Raw genomic sequence first — 26,429 nt, 5'->3', positions numbered from 1 at the left:
TCTATGTTTTAAAATACTATCGTTAAGTTAAACAATAAAATTTTAATTAATGATCACCGTGAGAAATTTAAGGATATAATAAATAAGCACAATAGAAATTTACATTGTGGTATAAAATTTACTCACCTATTTATATTGTTAGATATTTATACAAAAATGTTATTGTGACCAACCAAACCAAATCTACCTACATACCTAACAATGGTGGTAGTACGCATAAACTTCCGTCGAGATTATAATCGTTTTATTTCTTTTATCCTTAGTTAAGTGAAATTAAAGGATTTACGTAATTGATATTTATAAGGAAAATGGAAGGTAAATAAAAGAAGTTGCAATGGACCCTTAAATAAATCATGGCATTATGTAAAAAAATCGTCGTTTTATGAGTGTTACATTTGTATAACTTTTGTAAACTGTTATGGCGTTTGTGTCTGAATACACAACGCATTATCTTTTATCTGTCTCGTGATTAAGAGAAAATTGTATTTAAAATGGTTAAATCGTTATTGTAATATGAGAATAATATGGAAATAAGTTTTTCGTGAAGCTAACCGACCTAACTGTGAAAGTGTACGGTTTTTAGGTTATGTTTCCATCTTTTATAGGTATTTTAGGTGGGTTTCATTGAGACGGGATACCATTTACGACTTTTTCTCGAAGAAGTTAAACTTAAAAGTGATGTCTGAATGAATTTCTCACGGTTTCTAGATATTCAATCATGGTGGGAAGTGCCCAGCATCGCGTACTTTTGTTCCCTATTCAGAACTGCATTCAATCTCCTGGATTTTGACATCGAAGTGAGTTGTGTTGATTAACGATAATTAACTACTCAATTTTGAATAATACATATTTCTTTATAAATAAAGTGGAGTATTAAGAGTTTGTGTACGTTATAGGAATTGGAAGAAGCTCTTTTGACAGATGGAACAGAAGAGTCAGCTAGTTCTCTTCTTACTGAGTTGATTGTGCGTCTCCTGAATGGTTGTTTAGGCAACAATGACATCTCGGCCTTCAATTATCAGGTAGTACAAACAATTAATGGTTTTTCATTCCAAAAATTAATTGTTAAGTTACAAATGAAGATCCTAATTATTTTCTTTGATTGCTACTATTAATTATAGATGTACCTGAGACGCCTCTTTAGAAGAAAATGTCAAGAAACAGGAAGATATAATCCTTTCAACACAGACATTGACTTCCAATTTCTGCCTCTCCGTACAAAAGTAGAGATTTTATATGCTTTATGTGATTTTCGTTTGGAGGCTGATGATGTTTTTGATTTATTTAAAAACCTTGAGGCTGAGAGTTTAAGAGTAGAGCCACTGGGGTATGTATAAATTAATATCAATTGTTATTGTCTTAGTTTTATTATAAATGTTAGTATTCTGAGGTATCTATAACAATGTGATATTAAATATATTTTTTTTATTTCAGTTGGGATGATAATGACTCTGCATACTGGTATTTTTATGGTACAAGGTTATATCGTGAAGACATCATAAAGAAACCTAAAAGCAAAAACAAAAAGAAAAAAAGTAAAGATAGTAAAAAGAGAGGTTGGTTCTACGGTGATGACTGGCTTGATGACGACGAAACAGAGAGAGTTTGGCAAGTGGTGTGCTTTACTGAAGAGGATTGGACCCACTTGACAGAAAAATTTAGTAAGGCTACCAGCAAGGTTGAAAAGGAGTTGTATAGATCCCTCTCACAAAATTTTTTGCCAGAGATACCTAGACTGTTTCTGGAAAAAGAAAGGTTACAAAGAAAAAGGTAACTATTTTTTATACATATGTATAAGTAACATAAGAATATATTTTGGGATTTATATTTCTATTATTATATTAAAATATTTATATAATATTGTTCCCCAAAAATACCATCACATTTATCTGTTTTAATAATATAATATTTCTATAAAAATTCCAAATTAAGCTGAGCTTGTGTTGTTGATAGATACCTAGTAGTTATGTATGTAAAAGACAACTATGACATTTAAATATATATAAATATATTTGTCATCATACAAAAGACCAATATAAAAAATAGATTCATGAATACAAATGTTTTTATTATTGTATGATGATCATATCTCCATGAAAAGGTGAGGCAGTATTTACCCATTGACTGCCATAAGGTAAAATGTTCTCCTACACAATCATCATAAATTAAATAGAAATTAAACAGTATGATTTTTTACATATGCATATATTTATATATATATTAGATGTTCTCAACTTTGTGTCCATGAACCATATTGCTCATGGTAGTGAAAATTTTATAAAGCCCCTTTTTTGTGCACATCTATGTAAAGTATCTCTGTGCGAAATTACTAAATATAGCAGTTTTTGCTGTGCGTCCTTAAATAATTACCAGTAATATTTTTCTTTAAAATAGGTGTTTAAAGTATTGAGACATATATCTGTTCCTCTATATATCATATAACATATATCTGTTCCTCTATATGTTTAATGTACCTAATATACTTTTTATTTTCCCAATTCAAATTGTCAACTTTATTTATTGATAATTCCTTAAGTATATTTTTTACTGCTATTGTAAAAATTGTGTGCACAATGCGAAAGTTCCTATATTACTATTTTTGTGTTTGCTTGCTATATGCTATACATACACACATGTTAAAAAAAATATAAAAGATTAAATCTAAATGCTTATATTTTAAATTAATATTAATAAAGTATATAATATTAAAAAAAAAAAATTAACACTTATTTTAATTACAGTCATGTTAGGTGATGCCTATGTTCAACAATGGACAATTAACAGCTGATATGATGATTATGATACAGTCATGAAAGAACAGAAAGATAGTTTTTCTATTACATATCTTGCATAATACAACTTCTTTTACTGTACTAAATGTTGGAGACATATTTAGGTGGAAAGATCTTGTAGTAACAATAATTGAAATAGGATACTGTATGTGTAATGAATTATTAATGTATTGTGTCTGTGTGAATGTGATGAAATATTAATTGTCAAAGAAATGATACATCGAGCGCAATTCAATTAGGGTGTCGCTAAGGGCCATTCTTGTCAGATGTTGACCAAATCAGTAACATACTGGAAAAAGTCAATTGTATCATTAGATTTATGAATATGGAAGAAAAGAAAATATGTCTGTTTTAAGTAGTTTCCAATTGATGTTCTGTTATTTCTGCCTTCCCCAATAAGAGACAGGGCTGATGTACATGTATTTAAATTTTATTTGAGAAACATTTCTATTCATAAGAATAAACTTGACTTAAAAATAAGATATTTGTCTAAAAATAGCATATCATAAGTATTCCTATATTAATTTTAACATATTTGCGTGTATTTCAAATGATACAACGCTGTGTTGTATTAGATTTAATAATCTACAATCAATTTCATTGCTTTCGAATTTATTTAAATTTTGCTTTTGTATATAATTTATACATCATGTGTGTAATAACATGACATTATGAAAATAAATTGATATTTTAAAGAAAGACCTAAGAATTATGAAATAATGATCGGGTTCCACTTCACACGAGTAGATAGAATTTATAAAAATAATAAATAGCCTTTGTTACTAAGAATATAGCTTTCTATATATGAAAGAATTTTTAAAATCTGTTGAATTCTTTTTGGTTTATTCATTATGAACAAACAAATCTTTCTTCTTTATGTTATTAATATAGATAAAGAAGTACGGATATCATATCCTAATGTCACCGTATGGTCCCGGCATATAGAATAGCCCACATCTTCCTTTCCCGGGGGTGTTATAAAAGGGGAGATTAAAAAAAAACCTAAAGGTCGAGAGATGGGCAATAGCGTCCCTCTTAAAACATCGCCAATCTAACTGCGATTGCTAACCCGCCTGCCAAGCTTGGTAACTACTGACACCCCCAAAGAAATTGGGGGAGGCCTATATTCACCAGTGGATAGATGTCGACTAATAAACGATTTGCTGTATAAACTAGTGCTTATGCATTGCATTTTAAAAGAACAGCGAATTTTAATGTGCATAATAATAAATGTTATTGTGATAATGCTACGTGATTTATAGTACAGCTAGCTTAACGTAACGAGCTTGTAATTGAGCGAAAATTACTCTTAAAATGTAATATTCATATTTGACAGTGATGAAAAATATAGTATGCCATTTTTACCTTATATTAATTTAAATTATTATTTTTTTACTTTAGATACTGTAAATTATGATATTAGGCACATAACATTATCCTACCATATTGCGATTAATAAATTCGATATCTATGTTACTGTAAAATCAGAAAAAGCAAAAAGTAATTAGATTTACAGTAATTCTGGATTTTACAATTACAGACGAAAGTTTTGAGATGTTTAGTGTGTTATGCTCGTTTTCATGGTCAGAATAGTCGGTTGGGTTTACTTTTCGTGAAAGAGAGATTTTTTTTTTATAAAAACCTGGCTTTTCCGACTCATTTTGGTAAATCCCGGGATTTATTAGTTGAACCTAAGATTTACCAATGTATGGGTTTTTACAGTAACTTACATATTAGAATTTATCAGGTACTCATAGATGGCAAAATCTGAAAGCTATATAGCGAAAAATACTTAAAAATATCTGTATCGACTTTTTTTTATTAGGTTAACATACATTACTACTAACATAAACATACAATATTTTTTTCGTTTTTCTATCTACGTACTCCACTTATAAGTTAACCCGTATTCATAGCAAAAAAACTAATCATATAACATGGATCCAATATAATCCATTCACTTATTAAAAAATGAGTAGTATATTTATTGCACTACGACTTTTATACGTTATTAAAATTTGCTTTTACTACTTTAAGTTTTTAAAAACTTTAGCGCGAAACATCTCTAGAGAATTGAAAATATATTAAGGTCCAGTAATAAAGCCACATTCTGACTTTAAGTTACAACAATATGGTAACACAGGCACTTGTAACAAAATTATTACAACGAATCGGAAAGGAAAGTTTGTAGGCGTTCTTAGTCTATTTAACTACAATAAAAATATTATTAAAAAAAATATGATTCATACATTATAAAAGACTTCTCATCGCCAGCTCAATAAAATTTTTAAGTTTTCAAATTTCAACCAAATGATCAATAACAAATATCTATCCATTCTCACAAATTCTGACATTTATAATAATAGTGAGATTAAATAATACGTACAATATATATTGTATTCACAGAACATGTTCTTTTATCTTATACTTATTCGCAGTTAATAAGACTTAAATTAATATTAACTCCACTGTTGCTCTTCTTTCTACTTGCAATATTTAAAATCAGTCGTAATAAACCTAGCCTTCGAACAAGTATGATTTTCGGATTTGCTCATTGAAAAATAAATCAGACAAGTTATTATTTGTAATACATACAATATCTAAGCAAATACATATATACTATTTTCCAAACAACGACCTACTTCAGTCTTGACTATATCGATAAACGATAAAACGTTTCGTAGATGTCCTACAATGATATAGATACCCTGCATTTCAATTATGACTCATTTGCATAGGTAAAATTTATTCGTCACGAGCAGTTTTTGCTCCTCAAAGAACTATCTCATTTTCAATTATTACAAGATTAAAGTTGAACCAAAACAAGAGTAAACCCTATTGACTTCTAAAATAATTTCGATTGTCAGGTCAGTATTGGTGAGTGTAAAATAATCGCAAAAAATCACGCAGAGAAATAAAAATTCTGTCTTTTGGACTTCAATTAATACAAAAATCTTTTCTTAATTTAGCTTTCTGTTAAACACACTGTTATTTTGATAAAAATACGAACCAAGACTAACTAAATGTACCTATCATAGATTTCCATTTTCCGACAAGCATGTAAAAAACAATATTTTGTTACAAAGATTTAAGTAGATTACTTCACAGGATTTGATCTTTATAAGCGATATTATGAGCTTATATATATAATTTAAGTTCATTTTTCCAGTTTTTTAAATCGATTCCTGGCTAGGAAAAGTTATATTTTTAAAAAATCACATGATTTAGTTTTACTTTTTATAAAAATTGGCTCCAAGACTTTAAGAATTTTTCGCTATTTTAAAGTTCCCTAACCGTTACAAATGAAAACTTAAACTAATATCTGACATTTGATTTTATTAATATTTTAAGGTTGTTAGAGCTATTGCCAAGGCGTACATCTAGCCGTGTTCTTCAAAAAATAAAGCAAAAGGAGGAGGAAACGAAAACCACGCATGAAGGCAAAGAAGCAGAAGAGAGGAAAGAAACACCAGATCTTGCTCGGGAAAATAGAGCTAAAAGACGAAATTTATTAAGGTATGTAATATCAAATTGTTTTATTATGTTCCATTGCTAGCAAATAATGATTATAAAATTTAAATTGTAGGATACATGTTTTCTTTAGAATTGTAAATCGAAATGTTAAATTATATACAATAATATTTTGTTCAAGCTATTATTGTATTGTTTTGTTTAACTTCATATATTTCAGTACACAATGTCTACCGACAATAATAACACTACTTATTGTTAAATGAAAGAAACCTTTTAATTACGTCCTAATTTCCACGAGAACGCAACTTGAAATTATATCTTTAGCTGATACTCGATATTCTCAACATAAGGAACTTAATTAAATCTTGATGAAATATCTTAAGTTACGGAAATTTTAGTAGGTAAATTTACTACCTTGTTTTTAACAGACATTAAAAAGGCAAGGTTTGTAAAATAGTGAAACTATTGTAATTATCTCTAGATTAAATTGAGCAATTTTCTGCGAAACATAATATTATATTCCGTTATTTACAAAATTGGAATATCCTAAAAAATAACTTGTTATTAAAAATGTTGTCAAATAATATTCACAACAATCATTTCCATTTAAAAGTTTTGAATAAGTTCATGATATTTACAGCATAGTTTTAACATCTTTGTTAGCTCCTTGAAATGCCACCTCTTCACTAAAATTTTTGACAATGAATTTGTCCGCGTGGCTGAGGTATGTTCACTGACCGGAATAAAAAATAAACTATGTGATTTCATAGTCATTGCTTAAAGCGCTAAATATTAACAACTAAACAAACTCACTTTCACATTTATATTATATATTAATAAGGATGTATTATCATTTTAAACCATATTTTTTTAATTAACGAAAATAGAGTAGTATGCCCACACCTATCGATATACGTTGACGGAGTACCAGTGAGAAATGATAGGCAGATATTTAATATGAATACAGTAATTACTGTGCTAAAATATTTCAAGAAATAAAATAAACTTATAGTAGTCCTAGTATAAATACTTAATGCTCTCCACGAAAGAAATCTTTCGTAAATACCACTAATCGCACCATTACCATTAGTATGTTTTGAACTAAATTTCTATTTAAACTTGTTTTTTGCCTGCTACGTCATATTCGTGGATCTCAAAATTATTGAAATAAATAATCTCCAAATGGCATACCACGATTAAACGGATACAAAGTTTTAAGATAGACCTTCAGAAATACTACTGTAAAAACAGCATTTAATTTACTGCAGTAGTTTTTGCGTGATGCCAGAATAGACATATAAATAGACAAAAATTCTTAAAATATTGTTTTAGCTTCTTATGATCTTATTAAGACTCTTCAGATTTTTTTTCTTAAATATCACCGATGTAACGACATTATCTAGTACAGTTTTATTTTCAGAGGGTACTCAGTGCCTAAGTCAAACCCAGTCGTACCATCCTTTTTTGAAGCAACTCACTGAACTTTGACACCCTGTAACTTCATTGATTTTGCAAGAAGTTTTATTTTTAGTGATCAATAAAACATATTATAACTGGCGATATTGTCAATGTACCTAATAATTATACATTATATTTTACAAACTATCGGTAGTCAAAGTTCTTTATTGATATTGTCACTGACACGCTCACCTTATATATAGCATACTTCTAGCAATATCGCTAACTTCAATTTGTAAATTTTAGTTAGCGTTTAGTCTAAAAGGAAGGAAAAATGAGAAATCCCCAAATTTATTTATTCGTTTTTATTGAACGTAATATAATGAGTAATAAAAGTTACTTTCATATAAATATCAATCAATAACTAGAGCGATGCGTTATTTAAAAAAATAACGCATCGCTCTAGTTATTGATAAAAAAGCTATATTAAACATAGATAAAAAGAAGAATGACTAACAAAAATAATAAAATCCTATCAGAAACAAAAAATTATGAGAATTCGTGTAAAACTAAGTCAACGACTACATATAATCTATCTATAAAATACTATTGTTAGGTGATTTTTTATTATAATAATATCATAAGAAGAGAATAATATTATAAGGAAAATATTAAAAGATAATCGAGCGAGAATCACTCGATTATCTAAGAAATGGAACAATAAGGGAAAATTATTCAGTATTAATCCGGCTGGATCCGCTCGATTTGAAAATGAGGCCGGATTGCAATCCCTAAGTATTACTATATGAGAATACAATCGGGTGAGTTGCAGGGACACAAAAAAAACAAAACACACATGGGTACGTTATTGGCATTGAATGAGTCAAGTTTACAAACCAGCTACAAGCGTGTACTAACAAATTTAAAATTAAATTGAAAGGATACTATATATAGATCAAGTACCCAGAACCCCCAGAAGGTACTTTTTTTTTAAATTATATATATAAATTATTATTGTATATTAACTTGTCTTGACTAAAGCAAATAACCCTATGTGGTGTATAGAGTCTGTTTTATAGCCTGAATGCTATAAAATAACCCAAATGAACTAATGAGGGCATAAGTTTCTGATAATATGTTTATTTGCAGCAATTTGTAAATATAAAAATATCCATTTTTAACAAATTATTTTAAAACTGCTGCGAATTAAAAATATTGAGAGAGAAAATGTAACTTTGTAACTAAAATAAATCTGCGCATTTTGATATATTTTATGAACATTCTAACTAAAAATCTGACCAAATTATGAATATGATAATGCCTACACTTCAACCCTGTTATTTTTTACATTTTGACCTAACCTTTGAAACACTTGTAAATTTATACATTAAAATTAAATTTAGTAATAATCTCGAAAGACCGATAAACAAAAGTTCCAATACAAAACTTTATTATATATACATGCTACTGTGGGCTGAGATATCGGGCGCTCAAATTCTCAAAAACAATCCAAAAACAAAGATATGGCAATAATTTTGAAATTATAATACAAATTTTAATGAGCTCGTTTGAAAGCGAATAATATAATATCTTTGATGCATATTAAATACTAAAACCAAAGACATCTCGAGAAAAAAAATTTAGGGACATCTTTTTACAAAATACTACTAGAATAATCATCATGTCGCTATATAATATATATACACATAAATAACGTATTAAAATTAAAATAAAAGTTGTAAAGGTATTAACAATGGATGCATTAGATAGAGAAACTGATTACGATTAGAACAAACTCAAATCATCATCATGATGATTAACCGTTAACTGTCCGCTGCTGAACATAGCCTTTCTCCTATTAGGAGATTTTGCCAATATTTGTCACGCTTGGCAAGCGGATTGACAACCACAGTTAGGTTTTGGTAATGTATAAAGTGGAACGCGCTGCCCATTTCTCGACCATTACATTTTCTTAGTCGCCTCTTACGACACCCACGGAAAAGGAAGGGGTGGTATTCTTTGCCGGAATCACACAGCCAAACAAACTCAAATAGTTTAATATAAATTCTAATTTCATCTTTAGTAATTGAGACCGAAAGATAACGCTAACTGGAGAAAATTCATATGGTTGTTCCGTCCGCATTTTAAAGAGCCCTATACAAATGTTCTATCTTAAAATTATCATTACTTGTTAAATTTTTCATCTAGGATGTTGAATAAAATACCAAAACGTGCAGCATTACTTCAACAACAATGTCTTCTTTAAACGTTTTTTAATTTGTTAAGTAATTTTTATGTTATTTGCGAAAGACTTATATTTTTATTTTTAACCGCCTATAAATATCGTTTTGACCTCTCCTATCGTGGTGGATTTTTTTACAAAGTTATCTTAACTTTATAATCAACTAAGCCAAAAAAAAAAGTTTGCAGCAGTTTTTCATATGCCTTCGATTTATTTTTCCTATGCCAAAAACTTGTTTTTAAAATGTATCTAAACAAGTTTAACTTATTAGACTTAGTTTTGATTTTTATGTATGATATTCGGGTAACTATTTAAATAGTATTTATGCAGCGTGACCGAAGGATCGAAACGCAATTAAAATTATGGATGTAATCTCGATTATAATAATTAAATATTTTATAAAATATTTTTTAAATCAATTGATTAACGCGACTAGCCGCCAGAGTTTAACAATGGTAATGAAGTCTGCCGGAAATGCCAAAAATAGGTTCTTTCGCGCACGGTACAGTACATGTTTGTAGTGGGTGGAGTTTCCATATACCTATGTACTTTATTCCTTCTACCAACGCGGCGTTTCCCCACTTAGTCCACGTATACTTTAGAAAGATTGGCTGTTAGGGAATACCGTTAACTTTAAGCCCGCCTTTTATACCATATTTTATTGGTCAATAAAGTTTAATAAATAAATAAATATAGTAGCACAATCATGCTATAGATGCATGTGCATGATTATGCACATGCATCATGCAGTCCCTTTACGAACTGCGAGAGCGCACGTCGCCCTACCGCACTTCGTTTGATTTAAAATTTTGGTGTGTTCCATGTGTGTTAATAGTGTCAGACAAATTAGAATTCAGGACTCACAATCTGTCATTAGGGTTTAAGGGGACAGGGGTAGTAAACCTAAATAATAGTCATGCTTATAATTTAAGATAAAAAAAAAACTAGTTCAATTGTTGCAAAACCAGTTATTTGGATTTAAAAATTATTTAATTTTTTTTTTAACTTAAGTAAAATTTTTAAATAATTATTACTGAATCGATTTTGATAAAATTTCTATGGGATCAATTTACAAGTATATACTTTCAGGTAAAAAAAAAATTTTTCCAGTATACGCAGTTATGTAGTAACGAATATAAAAAGGAGTATAACCGAATTGAGAATTTTCTTTTTGAATAGATACGTAATCTTTTATAAATGCTATAAGCCCCCTATATAATTGTCATATATACATGTCTTTTCTAATATTAAGTAGGTGTGTACACCAAAAATGTGTTAGTTTACTATCTACAATTGGTACACAACAACAACGAACCAAATTAGCTAACTTTCATAAAAATATTACTAATTGTAATTGGACGATGTCTATACATGGCAGATTTTAACAAAAAATATGAGGGCAATAGATGCCGAAACAATAATTTTCAGACATTATACCGATTTGTTTGTATGTTGTTTACGGTATCATGTAAAAACTACTGCACCAAATTGGCTACGTTTTTCACAGTTGTGTTCCTGAATGTCTAACTTAAAAAATTGTTTATACCATGTGTATCCATTTTATCGTGACACGTTATTAGGAAGTGGTCTATTTAATTGGTTATCCTGCTTCATAGATTTACACGTGCGAAGTAGCGAGCAAAAAACTTATTTATACTAATATTATAAATAATAAAAGGTCGGTTTGTTTGTAATTAATTAACTCAAAAGTTACTTAACCGATTTTAAAAATTCTTTTATCTGTAAAAAGCTAAGAGTAACATAGACTATATAGCATGTTCGAAACTTCTATCTACCCCTGCAAAGCCTGGCTGGATCGCTATCTAAGGTACGATCTGAGATTTTTAAATGATTTTAGATGTGAGAACTGCACGATTTTCTAATTTCATTTACGTATACTTATCAACAAAATTTTGTAACAAGAAAGATGTTTACAAATTATAAATTATTACCTACCTATTCTAGTTCAAACATCGTATTTATTTTGATTTGAACAAACTGATTTTTGTGTTACAGCTAAAATTTGCAAAATGAAAATATATAAGTTTAATTTTCACATCAGAGTGTTTATTATTTAAAAAGTGTAATTGTGTTCTTTTTTTTTCCAAGTGGCTTTGTTTCTTAAGTAATATCAAGAAAGTATCAAAATCTTGACAAGTTTTGTTACATTTGTGGCGACATACTTTTAAAATTCGCAAAGAAATTTAACGTCATTAGTAACTAAGTTATATAAAAAAGTGTTTTGGCTTTGCCATCGTACAACAAGACAAATCACAATTCGAAAGTTTATAGAGATTTCAGGGTCATCCACATGAGACACAAAAAAATATCTACCTATGATATAATTAATCATTTTCCTTATTAACCCCATCAACCTCTGTATATATATATATATATATATATATTAAATTATTATATATTATTCGTGTAAAACCTGGCCTCCTAGACAATTGACAAGCGATTCTATCGATGGAATCGTTATCGCATATGAGTCTATGAGACATTGGACATTGCAATATATATATATATATATATATATATATATATATATATATATATATATATATATATATATATATATATATATATATATATATATTAAATTATAATATTTAGATATATTAATTTTAGGATACTTTAATATCAATTTTAGCAGTGTTTACACACCTAGTAAACATGTCTAGGCTAATTATTACATTTTATTATTATTGAATTATTATAGCTTAGTAATTTAATACCAATAAAGAAAAATATAAAAATGAAAGAATATACATATGTCACGTCTCTAATAAAATAATGAACGTTAATTTCAGATCAAAATCAGTTTCATCAGAGACATCAGAAAATACAGCAAGCGAGAGTCACGACATCATGCCTCAAAAAGTGACTAAGCAATCCAAAAACCAAGATAAACGGTCAAAAAACTCCTCCGCTACCCAAAAAGGAGAACCTCCACCAGAGCCTCCGATAAAAGCCGGCAGAAAAACAAATAATTCATTAGCATCTGCTACAGGGCAAATTTTAATACCAGATAATGATGAGCCAGTAAATAGCACCAGAAAGAAACTAAAGACATCACAAATGTAAGTGTAAAGTTGCAATTAGTTGATTTTTTCAATTAATTGCTAGGAAATAAGTGTCTGACATGAACAAATGTTTGAATTTTAATTTTACATTAATTAATTATTACTATAATTTATGAGCACATTTATTCTATATCGATATTTCGTACACTTTTCAGTGTTAGAGGTCGTGAGGTGAGATTTGAATAGTTGCAACACAAAAAAATGGCGCGAATTCCTTTAAATGAAATATGAATGTTTATGCTTGAAATTTAAGATTTTTATGATAAGTGATTCCTTTATTAGTTTTATTTTTTGTCTTATAATTTTTGTACGTTTTTAATAGCAAGTACTGATTTTATTTATTAAATAAGTAAATATAAATGCGTCAAAATACAATTAACTGACAAAAAGTTGACTTGTTATTAAAACGCAATGCTCTATCTACATAATCTAAGCCATTCACTATTAGATAGGCTGCATATTTGCCAGTTTCGTGGTGAAAAAAGATATGTCATTATTAATTAATTTATTTAATATTTATGTATACAAAGTTAAAGGATATATAATTCACTGACAAAGAACGCACAGTCTACATCTGATGATTTCTAATAAATACTGCGTGAATTAGTAGTAATCGCAAATGATTGCTAATTGTCACAAAAAATGTATTATGTAACGTGATCACTTCCTAAAAGCTACACCTTTAAACGTCAAACGAGTAATCAACTGGCAAAGGACAGGATTATGAGAAATTTTAGTTTATAAATCGCTTTGCGATATTTACTCATCAATCCCATTTAGCTAATAGAAAACATGTGAAAAAATAATATTTTACGTACTCGTACGTAATAAGATTGGTCGTGTGGTCCCAACATAGAATAGATCATACAGTGGTTGAAGTAAGACGCAACCGAGGGAATTTAATGGTCAAGGAATGGGCAGCAGCCTTACTCTTAAAACATCACCAAAGCCTAACTGTAGTTGTCAACCCGCTTGTCAAGCGTAGCAACTACTGTCAAATCCTCTTTTATAGAAGAGGTCTATATATATAAATAGTTAACGACAGTTGTTGTAACATGATTACTTTCTAATATTCCTAGTCATTTTATTTCATAAAAAAAATATAAAGAAAAAAGTGTAAACAAAAAAGTATTAAAAGATCATATGTGCGTCGATCGTTTTGCGATAAACCATCCAACAGCACGTTTATATTTACTTCAGAGCCGTCATAGCAATCAATAATCAGAGCTGATTATTTTAAGTGAATAATAAAAAAATTTATAAAATCTTTCCAACCTTTACCTTTTCTTGGTCATGGACCACTTTCATATTAATCTTGTTAGCAGGGACTACTATGTAGGTATAATAAAAATAAACTAATAATCAAACTGAAACTTTAATTAAAAATCCCTAAAGGGTATAACGAAACAAAAGGAGGTAACGATTGAATTCATAAATAAGTCTTGATGTTTTCTTGTATATTTGCTTTACTTGCATCATACTTTTTGTCTTCCACGAGTGCTTTTAATGTCGCAAACGCAGAATAATTATTTTCTTTAATTTTACGTAACCACTACTGAAGTTTACAGGGGGGAAAGGGATTGTTAGTAATGGAGACTGAGAATCCCATTGCTAGCAATATAACCCACCAGGTCGACCTCCTCGCGGTTTTCCCTGGAAACTATCATGGTTAATTCTTGATGAATTCATCATGATGGGCTAACTGGCCTGTTTTCATTCTCATCTATCACTCGTCATTGGTGCTCCGCCAGCGAATCCCGTTAGCGCAGGCGGGGTTACCATACCTTTTTCACTCATAAAAAAAACTAAAGTTTACAAATAAAAGCGCAAAGTTTATCTACAAAAATGAATATATTTGCGACGTTTTCTAATTGTTTATTTCCGGAACCTTGCAGTTGCATATTCAATGTATTTGTATGTCAAAATATCCACAAGATAAGCCCAATTCATCTGATATTTGTTAGCCGGATTAGTAAGCTGTTTCAACATCTTTGATTTTTTTGTCATGCAGAAAAATCTCAACCTCTGCTTCTCAGTTCATATAATCTTCCCAACATATTACCTTTCAAAAACTATCAAACTTTTGTATGAAAGAGAAGTGCCTCATGGTCAGAATCCATTTCAGTGTACATTTTCTTTTAAAAAAAAGGCGTTTATTTAAGGCGCTGCTTTTGATAACATTTATAACTTTTATGGCCATTTGCAGTGTATCATTAAGGCATCCAGGAAGTCTTAGAAGCTAACCCCTGGCGAGTGTATGATACAGTGCGTTGTTATTACCTTAGGATTTTTCTGTTTTACTAACGTCGCCAACCCGGAACATTGCCGGAGCACCATCAGTACAGAGAGCAACAAGTTTATCCCACATAAGATTATGTTTCTCAAAATATTCCGATATTGAGTTCATGACGTCGATACCTTTTGATATTGTTTCCAGTTCCCGTGAAATGTATAATTCTTCTTTAATTATGTTATCGTCTATCGTCTAAAAAGCGAACAAATACAAGTAGTTGACAACAATTAGAAATGTCGGTCGATTCATTACACTGCAAAGCGAAAAATGGCAACGTTTTGATTTTTGAGACAAGTTGCTACTCTATATCATTTGACATAAGTTTAATTCGTGCTTTGACCGTATTATTGGATAAAGGTATATCTTGTATTTTTTTCTTGGCCTCTAATCCCAAAACTTCTTCGACGTCTTTAATCAAACACGCTTTCACGAGTATTTCTCCGACTGCGTGAGATTTTTTAGATTATGCTATTAATTTAGAAATCTTAACCGACGTTACTAATGTTTTTTTCCGATGTTGCAAATCTCGTACCACTAGACTCGAGTTTCATTTTTTAAGTTCTCTAATTTTCTTTCAAAGAATTCTAGCGGACGGTCAAACAAATTTGAAGGTACCGTTTCTAAGTGGCGTTTTAATTTCACTGGTTTCAATGCGTTATTTGCGAGAACGGTTGTGCATATAACGCACTGAGATTTTATTTCTCCATTACTTTCTATCGAGGTACATCCAAATTTTATATTACTATTGTCGTATTTTCTCTTAGGCGCCATATTCTGAAAATAAAATACAATAAAATTAACCGAATATATATCAAAAAAATTAAAAGTGTAAGCTAGGTTAAATAAAAATATTTATTTTTGAAATAATATCCAAAGTACTTTTAGTTTACAAACAATATACTACTTTGCCATAGGTACAATCCCGCCAAAAGACATAAACAGAAATAGACTCATTAAAAATGTTCAATTAATGACGGCCCGAAAACGATTGGAAAGGGTTAACAAAACCAAATGTTCACTTACTTATATTATTTACGAACAAATCCAATCCAATCCAATTCAGTTAAGAACAACGGTCAGTAATGAATGATTCACTTTCTAACACAGTTATGTAATACATTTAAATATAGCAAAGCGTAGATAATTCCTTGCACACGATACACGTTCAATTGTGGGCAGACGTTGTTTTTCTACATTGTAGACAATCACTTCGAAAAATTAATTATTATATATTTTTTTCCTATAGCATGTATATGTATTCTGCCATAGTAAAAAATAGTCTGTATTACTCCTCAGTATTAGTTTTCGTTGCGTTTTCGTAATAAAATAATAATAATATAATTTACTTCCAAATCTAGAGGGCGTATCAAAATAAAACATACACCAGTTGTAAGTTAAACCTTCAGGAACACAAATGTAAAAACTGCATCCATTTTGGCGCATTAATTTCTGTGTGATGTCAGAAAAAAACACACTGACAAATAAAATTTAAAATAATATGTATTTGTTTTGACTTCTTATACTTTTCTTAAAAGTAAAGATTAAAAGATAAAAGAAGAAAAAGACAATTTTATTATATTAATGGTGTTTTGTATTTTACGTGTATGCATTTCAAATAATACACAACTCTGGCAATATTCATCACCATCATAATATCAATCTTTTACTGTCCAGTGCTAATAAGCCTCCCCCTTGGGAGGGTTTTGTCAGTAGTTGCCACGATTGGCAGGCAAATTGGCAACCGCAGTTAGGCTTTGGAGATGTTTTAAGAAGGGCGCTGCTGCCCGTCTTTCGCCCTCCCACGAAAGAAAGAAAGGGGTAACCTATTCTATGATGGAACACACAACTTACTATATTATACAGTACAATTCTATCAATATTACACCATTATATTATGGAGAACAAATAAACAAATATAGAAAATATATGTAAAAATGTAATCTTAAATTTTCTTTAACAAAACAATTAAAACTCAATAGTCTCCTTAACATGTTATTCTATATTGCAGATTTAGTCAAATGGATGAAGACATTCAAACTGATATGTATAAGGTTCTAGAACAACTTACTGCTCATGAAGACGCGTGGCCTTTTATGGACCCCGTTGACGAAAAATTTGCTCCTAACTACTATGCCGTTATTAGACGCCCTATGGACCTAAGAAAAATGGAGGAACGTCTTGACAGTGGATATTATACCGACTTCTCTATGTTTAAAGCTGATTTTAAACTAATTGTTAATAACTGTCGTTTATTCAATGGTCAAGATAATGGTAAGACTGATTTATCTATAATTTTGAATTTTTAACTAGAATTTTGATATTTCTAATATCCTTTACAATGAAGCTTATTTGACAAAAAAAAGAGCTAGGCTCTCTTTTTTGTCAAATAAGTTTTAAAGTTACGAAAAATAGAAAATCTAATGTAATAAAATGAATAATTTTAACATTTTCAAATTATCTATGCCCATAGAGTAATTTTTAAAATGTTTAATTATGTTAATATTATGGTGATTTATTATGCAACTTAATTTTTTATTATTACATTATTTCAGAATATACTATGATGGTTGACAACTTACAAGCTGCTTTTGATCGCCTAACAGAAAAATATATACATAGACTCTCATCATCTGATGAAGAAATTGCTGTTGAATACCAATTGCCGACGCCTTCTAGAAAACACAAACTAAAAAGTAGTGAATCTCCTAGTCGTCATAAGAGAAAGAAACGGAAATCTCATTCTGATACTGGTATAAAAATATGATTATATTATTATTAATCATTATTAATAATCAATAACGAGTTCAAATTTCTAAACAAAAATAAATTTGTGGTGTACTTTCTTATCTACATTATTAGGTGAGTAGGAAATTAGAGATAGTGTAACTCACCTAAACAGTTACTACCACCTCATATATTTCTGCTGCGAATGAGTTATGATGTTTAAATTTGAACTTTAGAAAGAGTGGGTTTGAGTATAAGAAAGGATATTTATCTTTAATAAAAATAACATAGCCTGTAAATCGTTGACACTAGAACTTAATAGATCGTGCTAAGTGCCAATACACTTGGGTTGCCATGATGATGTTCTATTATATGTACAACTAAATAATTAACGACTACAATATCTATGGGATAGATTCTATCCGATATCTAACCGCCAACTCCCTTGCGATTTCTAAAGAGATTACTGTGAATAGAAACCATATGAAAATAATAAATGTAAAAATTTTGTTACTTAATCACACCTAAACATCTAGATGAATTTAATAATATCAAATACTTTCGGCCCTAATTCATTTGGAAAAAACTTAATATTACGGGGCTTTATAATATATAATAAAGTCTAATAATTTTGAGGAACAACAGATTAATTAAAACCTAATAGGATAAGGATAGATTATAATAGATAACAAATTTGTTTACTATAAAATAATAACACTGCATTCCTTTAGGGAATTTACCATCATATGTTCATGAAACAGAAAATAACTAAATAGGAAACTATGACCACTATCAGGTGTAATTATTATACAGCATTTACAATATCCTGATATGTAATTATTTTAGAAAATAACAATTATAACTAAAACTATCATAATAATTATGGAACTTTTCTCATCAAAATTAAATAATTGCAGGTGAACCGAAGTCAAGTTCATCAGATCTCTTACTAGAGGAAAATCAAGATGACTCTCTTAAATCAGATGGTAAAAAATCTAAAGAATCTCATAAACATAAAGACGGCAAAGGAAAGAAAAAACGTAAAGGCCACCATCGTCATGGCAAACATTCCAAAAACCATAAAAAAGATTCCCATAAATCTGGTCATAATGAATCTTCGAAAACGAAACATGGTAAGAAGCATAATAAAAGTAAAGACAAGGATGGCAAAAAATCTAAACAAAAGAAGAAAAAGAATAAACACCATGATTTACCAGATTCTAAAGATATTATTAAAAGAACGGCATCTCAAGAATCCTTAGAGAGTTCTAACCGAAGCAGAAGTGCTAGTCCTTTACCATCTATACACACGCCAACTCCTTCACCTACTGAATTAGATCAGCCTGAACAAAATGATCAGTTAGCAGACCCCGATTTCTTCAAAGATAAATATGACAAAATTAAAGAACGAAGACGACATGCAGCTAAGGAAGCCTGGGAATCATTATTTGATTACAAACAAAAAGCAAATGATAAACAAAATTTACATATACCTGAAAAAGACAAAAATCAAAAATTAAGGGAAACTATAGAAAAATTAAAAGCAAAAAGTGAACGTTATAAGGACACCTCAATTTTTAACAGTTTATTTCCTGCTAGTAACAGTAATACAGATAAAGTAACAGATTCAAATAATGAGAAGGAATCATCAAACAAGGAAGCAGAAGAAATCAATTTATCAGATGATGATACTGGTGATAATCACAAAGGAAAATCTAGTACTAAAAAAGCTCTCAAAAAGAATACTGCTAAAAATGAATCTGCTTCTGAAGCTTTAGAGCAAGCTGTTAAAGATATCAGTAAATGGTTAGATGATGCTCCTAAAAGTTCTGCATTGAGCTCTCCCTGTGATAGTCCTGCCCAAACTATATCTACCGAAGAACATGATAACAGTCGTTTAGATGACGAATTTTCTCAGGGTGAAAAAGCTGCTCTAATTAGAAAAGAAACATCACGTAAACGCCCTTCTTCTCGTGAACCAAAAATGGTTAAAAGAAGAGAGATTCAGAGAACCATAGATAGATTGCAACCTGGAAAAGGCAAAGGAAACTTATTGACAAATCTTAGCAATAAAAATGCTGAAAAGTTAGAAGAGGTAACACCACTAGGTCCACTTAATAAAGTCCGTGATGTCAACAAAGGGGATGAATCTAGTCCCAAATTAAGTCTTGGATCAGTTCTACCAACAGTGGAATTTGCTATTGGAAATGATCATAATTTCAGTAACTCTGATGATAATAAGAATGAAGATCAAAAGGATATTTCTAAATTGCCAGAAAATATTCCAAGTGATAAAGATGAAGAAAAGCCATCTGAAACGAAAATAGAAAATAATGTTCAGTCTAATAAAAAGGATGCTGAAGTGGAAACTGAACCCCCAACAACTACAAAACCAAGTCAAGAAAAAGCTACACCAAATTTAAGTGCATGGTTTAAAGCATTTGGTGCACCAAAAAATACAAATTCATCAATTCCAGTAAAAAAGAAATCAGAAGATACTGATATTGAAGAGAAAACAGTTGAAAATACTAATGATAACAAGTCTTCGAGCCCTAAAAATACAACCAAATATGATTCTCCAGCTGATCCAGATACTCCAAACCCTGATGGAGGTGACAGTCCACTTCCCAATGTTACAACAACCCCGAGACAAAGAAGAACAAGTACGGGAAGTTCAGTATCTGAAAGATCATCTTTTAGTCAAGATCTAGATTCACCAAGACATCAGATGTCTCACACATCACCTCTGCTACGATCGCCAGCTTCTCCAAGAACTGACGAATTTCAGAAAATCACATATCCAATTATAAATGGTACTGTACGAGCAGGATTCTATCAAGACACGACATCCATTAAAAGTAGCCCTGAAAAAAGTTGTAGCCCACGCGAGGCTCCCCAGTCACCTTATTCTCCTTATTCACAGCATGTTTATGCATCCAATAGTGTACTAGGGTCTTCAACACCTAATTATTTTGTAGACCATAATAAAAGTCCATTACCAACGTATAGTAATAATCCTCCTTCTTATTATGACACATCTAAGGCACCAATTGTCAGTAAAACTAATCGTAGTAGTAATGATTTTGCTGCTATGGAGCCTGAATCATATCAACAAAATCAATATAGTGGACCATTTTCCCCAGCACATACTTCATATCAACAGCCACAATCATCAAGTTATTCACAGTCTCAAAGTTCACCACAATCAGTTACAAATCCAACTACTTCCATAAACTCTACTCAGTTAGTACCGGAAACTAAAACATCTTTATTTCCTGTTAAAAAACGAACATACAATGAGCTAGAGATGCCTGCTACATCTACCAAAAAATCCTCTGAAACTAAAGATAGTGGTGCACCAACTAAAAATGAATATCAGAAAATATCCCAACCTTTTCATTCAATATCATCTGCCACTTCCGTTGACGATATAGCTTTAGCGTTAACTGAGAAATCTGAAATGGCCAAGTTGAATAGTTTACGTGAAAAAAATACAGGTGATTACATCGAAAGAAGAGATAACCGTGATAATATCACATTTGACAATAATGACATGCAAGAGAGTAAAAAAGAGCCCACTATGGAAACTAATAAACCTATCGCCATTACTAAAAAAGATAATGTTGATATGGTGAATATGGGCTATATGAATCCAGATGGAGAAAGGAGGACCAGTGGAGAAGTGGACTATACTTTGTCTAGAGAAGTTACAAAATCAGCCATAAATTCACAGCAGAAAGGTTTTGAAGTTGAAGCTATCGCCATAAATCTTGGTATAAATAACCAACAGTTGCAAAAACCGATATCGAAAATGAATATAAATGTTAATAATATACCTCCTGCACATCTACAAGATCGGTCACATAATGAAATAATCATGAATCAAAACATTGCCCACTCTCATCATAATCAGTATGACGCTATTTCTACTGGGTCATCAATAAGTAACTTTTCACTGAGTGACATAGAATTAGCTAATAAAAAACTTTATGCATGTAACACCAATTCTTCAACAGCTGCTCTTGATTATGGCAATTGGAAGATGAGTAATCAAATTCGGAAACAAGAACTTTTACCTTCTGATTACTCTACCAACTATAATACTAACAGTGCAGACAAATTGAAAACGGACAGTACAGTAAATCCGAATGTCATTCAGTATAACAAGAACTTGCAACATCAACAATACAACAATTACAATGTACCTAGAACCAGTATTCAGAGGACACAAGAAATGCAACAAAATATTCCAGCAGAATTGAGAATACCTAACCCTAGAAGTCTTCTTAAAAATGAGCACATAAATGTATCTTCCTCTATAAGTGATAATGAATTGATTGCCAAAAATATTGATACTCTTGCCAAATCCCAAAAATCTGAAAAACTTGTACAAAATCATGCATTGGTTAGTTCCATTCCATATAAACCACCATACAGTACTCATTCTTCGCTTCCTTTGGAAAGTCTCCGTAATTTACCCAAAATTCCCCAAATGTTAGAACGGTATAATGAGGAAAGATATTTGTCAACTTTCACTGGCAGTACCTCATCTTTATATCATGAAAAAACTTTTCAAATGGCGCAAATGTTCAATAAAAGTATAACTTCAGAAGTTCATGTTGCAAGCACATCTGGAACTGTTTACTCACAACCATCTACATCAATAAGTAAAGACAACAGTATTTATAAATCTCCAAGTTCCACATTATCTGATTCAAAAGCAAAGAACAAAAGGAAGAGAACATCTGAAACAAAACAAACACAAATAACAGCAAGTCAAACTTATCATAGCTCACCCTGCAACACTGAAGTTTTATCCTCTGTGAAGACAAGCATGATGCCAGGAAGCGCATTCAACTTTTCAACTTCCACAAACATGACTCTTGGTAGTGGACTTTATGCAGACAATAGTGGTTTTTCTATAGAAGATTTTCGAAACTCTAACCTTATGGCAGCTACTAATTATATGGCTGCAGTGGCACATCAACAACGCAATAGTTCTGAAGCTAATACTGAGAAATTGGTCAAACCGGCACATCAAAACACCAGTCACGCAGCTAGTTCTTTTCCTTTCATAAGTCATTCACAAGTACGAGCGGGATATCCTTATGTGGGAGCAGATCCATCGTCACCTCTATATCAACAGTACCTGCAAAGACATCAAGAAGAGCTTCTGAGGCAGACTGGTGCTCAAATCATGAGTTTGTACCAGCCAGGTTATCCCACTAGTATCGGCGTCAGACAACCATATGATACCATCAATCGTCCATCGTGGCTCTAAATGCATCTTTATTAGAATTACATCACTATGTGAAACCTTATTATAATCATAAATGTGACAATTGTTATAGGAAATTGTATTTTACATTGTTTGTAGATTTCAGATAGCATTTTTGTGAAAGTATATCTTATTTACATAGTATTTACAAGAATTGTTTTCAAACATGACAAATTAACTTTATATGACTGCCTTGCTTTTTATTATTTGTTAATGGTCATTAACAATATGAGACTAGATAAGTCTTGAGATAACATCTAAATTAACTTAGTTTGATTGTAAGTTCTTCTCTAATATTATGTTAAGCTATTATGAACAAAAATTAGTCTTATGTTAAAACATCACAATTCATTTTATGTACATAATTTACGTTATATATAGCTTAGTATTACGTCTGTCTCAATTAATAATTTCAGTTGAAGACACAACCCTTGCAATATAATCATAATAAGTAGATAAGTATAAATATTTAATTTACACATCACATAAAATGCAATTGAACTTTTGAATTAATTTACTTTTTTTTTCTTTTTAAGGTCACATATTATCATAAATTGTTATGAAGTAATTTTAAAGTTTTATATAAACTACTTAATTTGTTGTGTAAATATTTCTCCATTTTTATTATCTTCTATATTTTGTTAGCTTTTCAAACATAACTTTATCAAGTAAAATTAATAAGTATTAAGAAGTTCATATAAGAGATAAATAATTCTTCTTGTGTAAAAATGAAAATAAAGATTTTCAAGATAAAAATGTTATTTATTTTTGCAGCTCTATGTATGTGGTTATATTACATTAAAGCAAAATAATTGCAGGCACAAAAATGTCAAAATTATTATTATTATATCTTTTACATTTCTTTGTTTCTAAATTATTTGACATTACGTTTACAACACAACTTAATTCTACTTACATGGGAATTTTTGAAAAGAACAAAGCTAAATTACCTGTTTCTGATCTTATATATGGACCGAATTTTTTATTGAGACAACCTATTATTACAAATTTACCACAATTGTTTCCGGAGAGACCAGTCGAAGATGCGACTGACCTCCCCTGCTAAAAAAGTGACGAAAAACGAAATTAGATTCCGAATTTGGATCTAGAGCACTGAATATTATTAATCTACAAGAGTCAATTGCGAGCCTATTGCGACATTTGTGACGAATTCACCAAGAATTATTGTTTTTCAGTGGGAACCTCGACCTGATATTTATTATTACATACCATAGGGCTACTAGTTGCCAGAAGTAGAATCCCTAACATTTCCTGTTGATCTAATCTATATACTTATCAAAATTTAATAATAATGTCTCCGATCGGACAAAATACAATAATGATATTGGCAATTTAATGATTGCAATTTGCTATATAAAATTTGGATTCAATTAAACCCTAGTGAGGGGGATTTGAATCTGCAACTTCTGTTTCATCCGAGTCTATGCCATGTAATTGAAATTACGAAAATTCCTATTCTTCCATTCCTTTCTTCATCTACAAGGGTGGATTGAAAAATACTCGGCCTAAACAGAAAATCAATTATATATATTTTTTTACCTGTAAAACCATCAAGCTACATTCTACCTACTCTACATTTAAAAATTCTACTGCTGCTTTGACCTCATCATCAGTCGAAAATTTTAAACTTTCCAAGTGCTTTCTTAAGTTAGGTAACAGAGAAATGCCTGATGGTACCAGATCAGGAGAATATGTGGCAGCTGTGATAACAATTCAAAGCCACAGTTGTGAATTTAATTTATTAACTGAACAGCTCTTAAATGATGCATTTTTTATTTATCTTCTCACATAAGTGAAATAGTAAGGTGCAGTAGTAATCGGAGTTTATGGTCTGACTTAAAAATATCTATAAATGACCATTTTCAAGATAATTAATATGCCCAAAATATTCTATGATCATAGCTATTGGCCACAATTTCAAAGAATAGACATGCTTTATCCTGTTCAATGCATGTGGGCATTTTCAGGATCAAATTCCGTTTGATAAAAGCCCAAAAAAATATTTTTTTTTTTAATAAAATCTTTAGATTTACTAATTCATATCAGTAAATCCTAAGATTTACTAATGCATTAGCTCTTACACTAAGAGATATACTGAATTATTTACCTCAGTATTCATACACCTATACATTATTAAAAATTGTGTTTAATGGCAATGTGATTTTACATCACACTACTGTTGAACAGAATTTTTCAGTATTAATGATCAAGTAGATGTCATGATGCAAGCGGTGACAATCACCTTAATATCAGAATATAATTTAAAAAATATTGAAAGAAAAAAAAAACAATTTCCATATGTTATTGTTATTATTATTAATTAATATAAAATTTCATACTATTTTTACATGATCCAGGTCTATATTATAGGCAGAGTAATTTCAAAGGATCATAAAAATTTAGTATTACAAATATTAAGTCACATTTGAGATATACAAATCAGCTAATACATAAAATTATAGATATTTAATACATTTTTATGAACTGTAACAAGTCATAAGTTATTAATTAACACAGTGCATGCTAAATATATAATCATCCTCATGTGGATTTGTCATTAAAGTAATCCTCTATAATTGATCAAATTATTAAAAAGCACATTTGTCATCTTATATAATCTTAGTGTTAATTACTTTACAAGTTTTAAAATTAATTGGTTTTTTCACTCTGTTCTTTTCGTTGCTGCACCATCTCTCTAATATTATCTTCACTTTCTTTTAAGTTCTTTTCTAAATATTGTTTATTCTTCTCCAATTCTGCAGTACGATTTGTTAACTGAGTTTCTCGATTTTTAAGATTAGTTTTAACCTCTTCTAAATCTGTGAGAAGGAACATCCTACCCACTGATTCATAAGTTTTTGTTCCAGGTGCATATTGGCTAATCTCACGCTGTGTAATGTCTACGTGTTGCAAATAGCGCGTCAGTCCTCCTATTTGTGAATCTATTATTTGTATTTTCTTTCTTGTTTCAACCATTTTGGCTTGTAAATCGACAAATGCTTTTTTTAATTCCAAATCTACAGGTTTAGCCATTTTAACAATTATTTTAAATAGATATCGCTCTTTGAGAGATACAACTTGTAATTAAAAGATTTTAGGTTAGGTGTCAAAGTCAAATTGA

General features: G+C 30.2%; 2 protein-coding genes across 4 annotated transcripts; one reads left to right on the top strand and one right to left on the bottom strand.

The window, feature by feature from the left end:
• Window positions 1-169: 169 nt before the first annotated feature.
• LOC113521701 (uncharacterized) lies at window positions 170-24,005 on the top strand. Of its 3 annotated transcripts, none has more exons than XM_026907342.3 (10): window positions 170-315; window positions 709-797; window positions 897-1,022; window positions 1,122-1,327; window positions 1,435-1,770; window positions 6,144-6,308; window positions 12,720-12,989; window positions 17,294-17,556; window positions 17,838-18,035; window positions 18,927-24,005. In XM_026907342.3, exons 1-10 carry the CDS (start codon window positions 309-311, stop codon window positions 23,288-23,290), a joined length of 6,024 nt encoding a protein of 2,007 aa, XP_026763143.2. In that variant the 5' UTR covers window positions 170-308; the 3' UTR covers window positions 23,291-24,005. The 3 variants fall into 3 exon arrangements, with proteins under 3 accessions (XP_026763143.2, XP_031767410.2, XP_026763135.2); XM_031911550.2 differs by having other exon boundaries at window positions 190-315; window positions 606-797; XM_026907334.3 differs by lacking the exon at window positions 170-315 and adding an exon at window positions 393-614.
• A 1,594-nt stretch (window positions 24,006-25,599) lies between these two features.
• On the bottom strand, window positions 25,600-26,429 carry LOC113520191 (prefoldin subunit 1). Its single transcript, XM_026905460.3, has one exon. It carries the CDS (start codon window positions 26,339-26,341, stop codon window positions 25,958-25,960), a length of 384 nt encoding a protein of 127 aa, XP_026761261.1. The 5' UTR covers window positions 26,342-26,429; the 3' UTR covers window positions 25,600-25,957.

The sequence above is a fragment of the Galleria mellonella genome, unplaced genomic scaffold (genome assembly GCF_026898425.1).
Source record: "Galleria mellonella isolate WM207_F2 unplaced genomic scaffold, CSIRO_AGI_GalMel_v1 utg33, whole genome shotgun sequence".
Taxonomy (NCBI): Eukaryota; Metazoa; Arthropoda; class Insecta; order Lepidoptera; family Pyralidae; genus Galleria; species Galleria mellonella.
Note: the sequence above shows the minus strand (reverse complement) of the source record. Positions and strands in the feature narration are given on the sequence as shown.

Excerpts from the sequence above, each read along its gene's own strand:
- LOC113521701 (XM_026907334.3), top strand. The coding sequence starts at position 587 with ATGTTTCCATCTTTTATAGGTATTTTAG. Across the intron at positions 1,023-1,121 it reads TCTCGGCCTTCAATTATCAG|ATGTACCTGAGACGCCTCTT; the intron begins GTAGTACAAACA and ends TATTAATTATAG. Across the intron at positions 17,557-17,837 it reads ATTCAATGGTCAAGATAATG|AATATACTATGATGGTTGAC; the intron begins GTAAGACTGATT and ends ACATTATTTCAG.
- LOC113520191 (XM_026905460.3), bottom strand. The coding sequence starts at position 26,341 with ATGGCTAAACCTGTAGATTTGGAATTAAAAAAAGCATTTGTCGATTTA.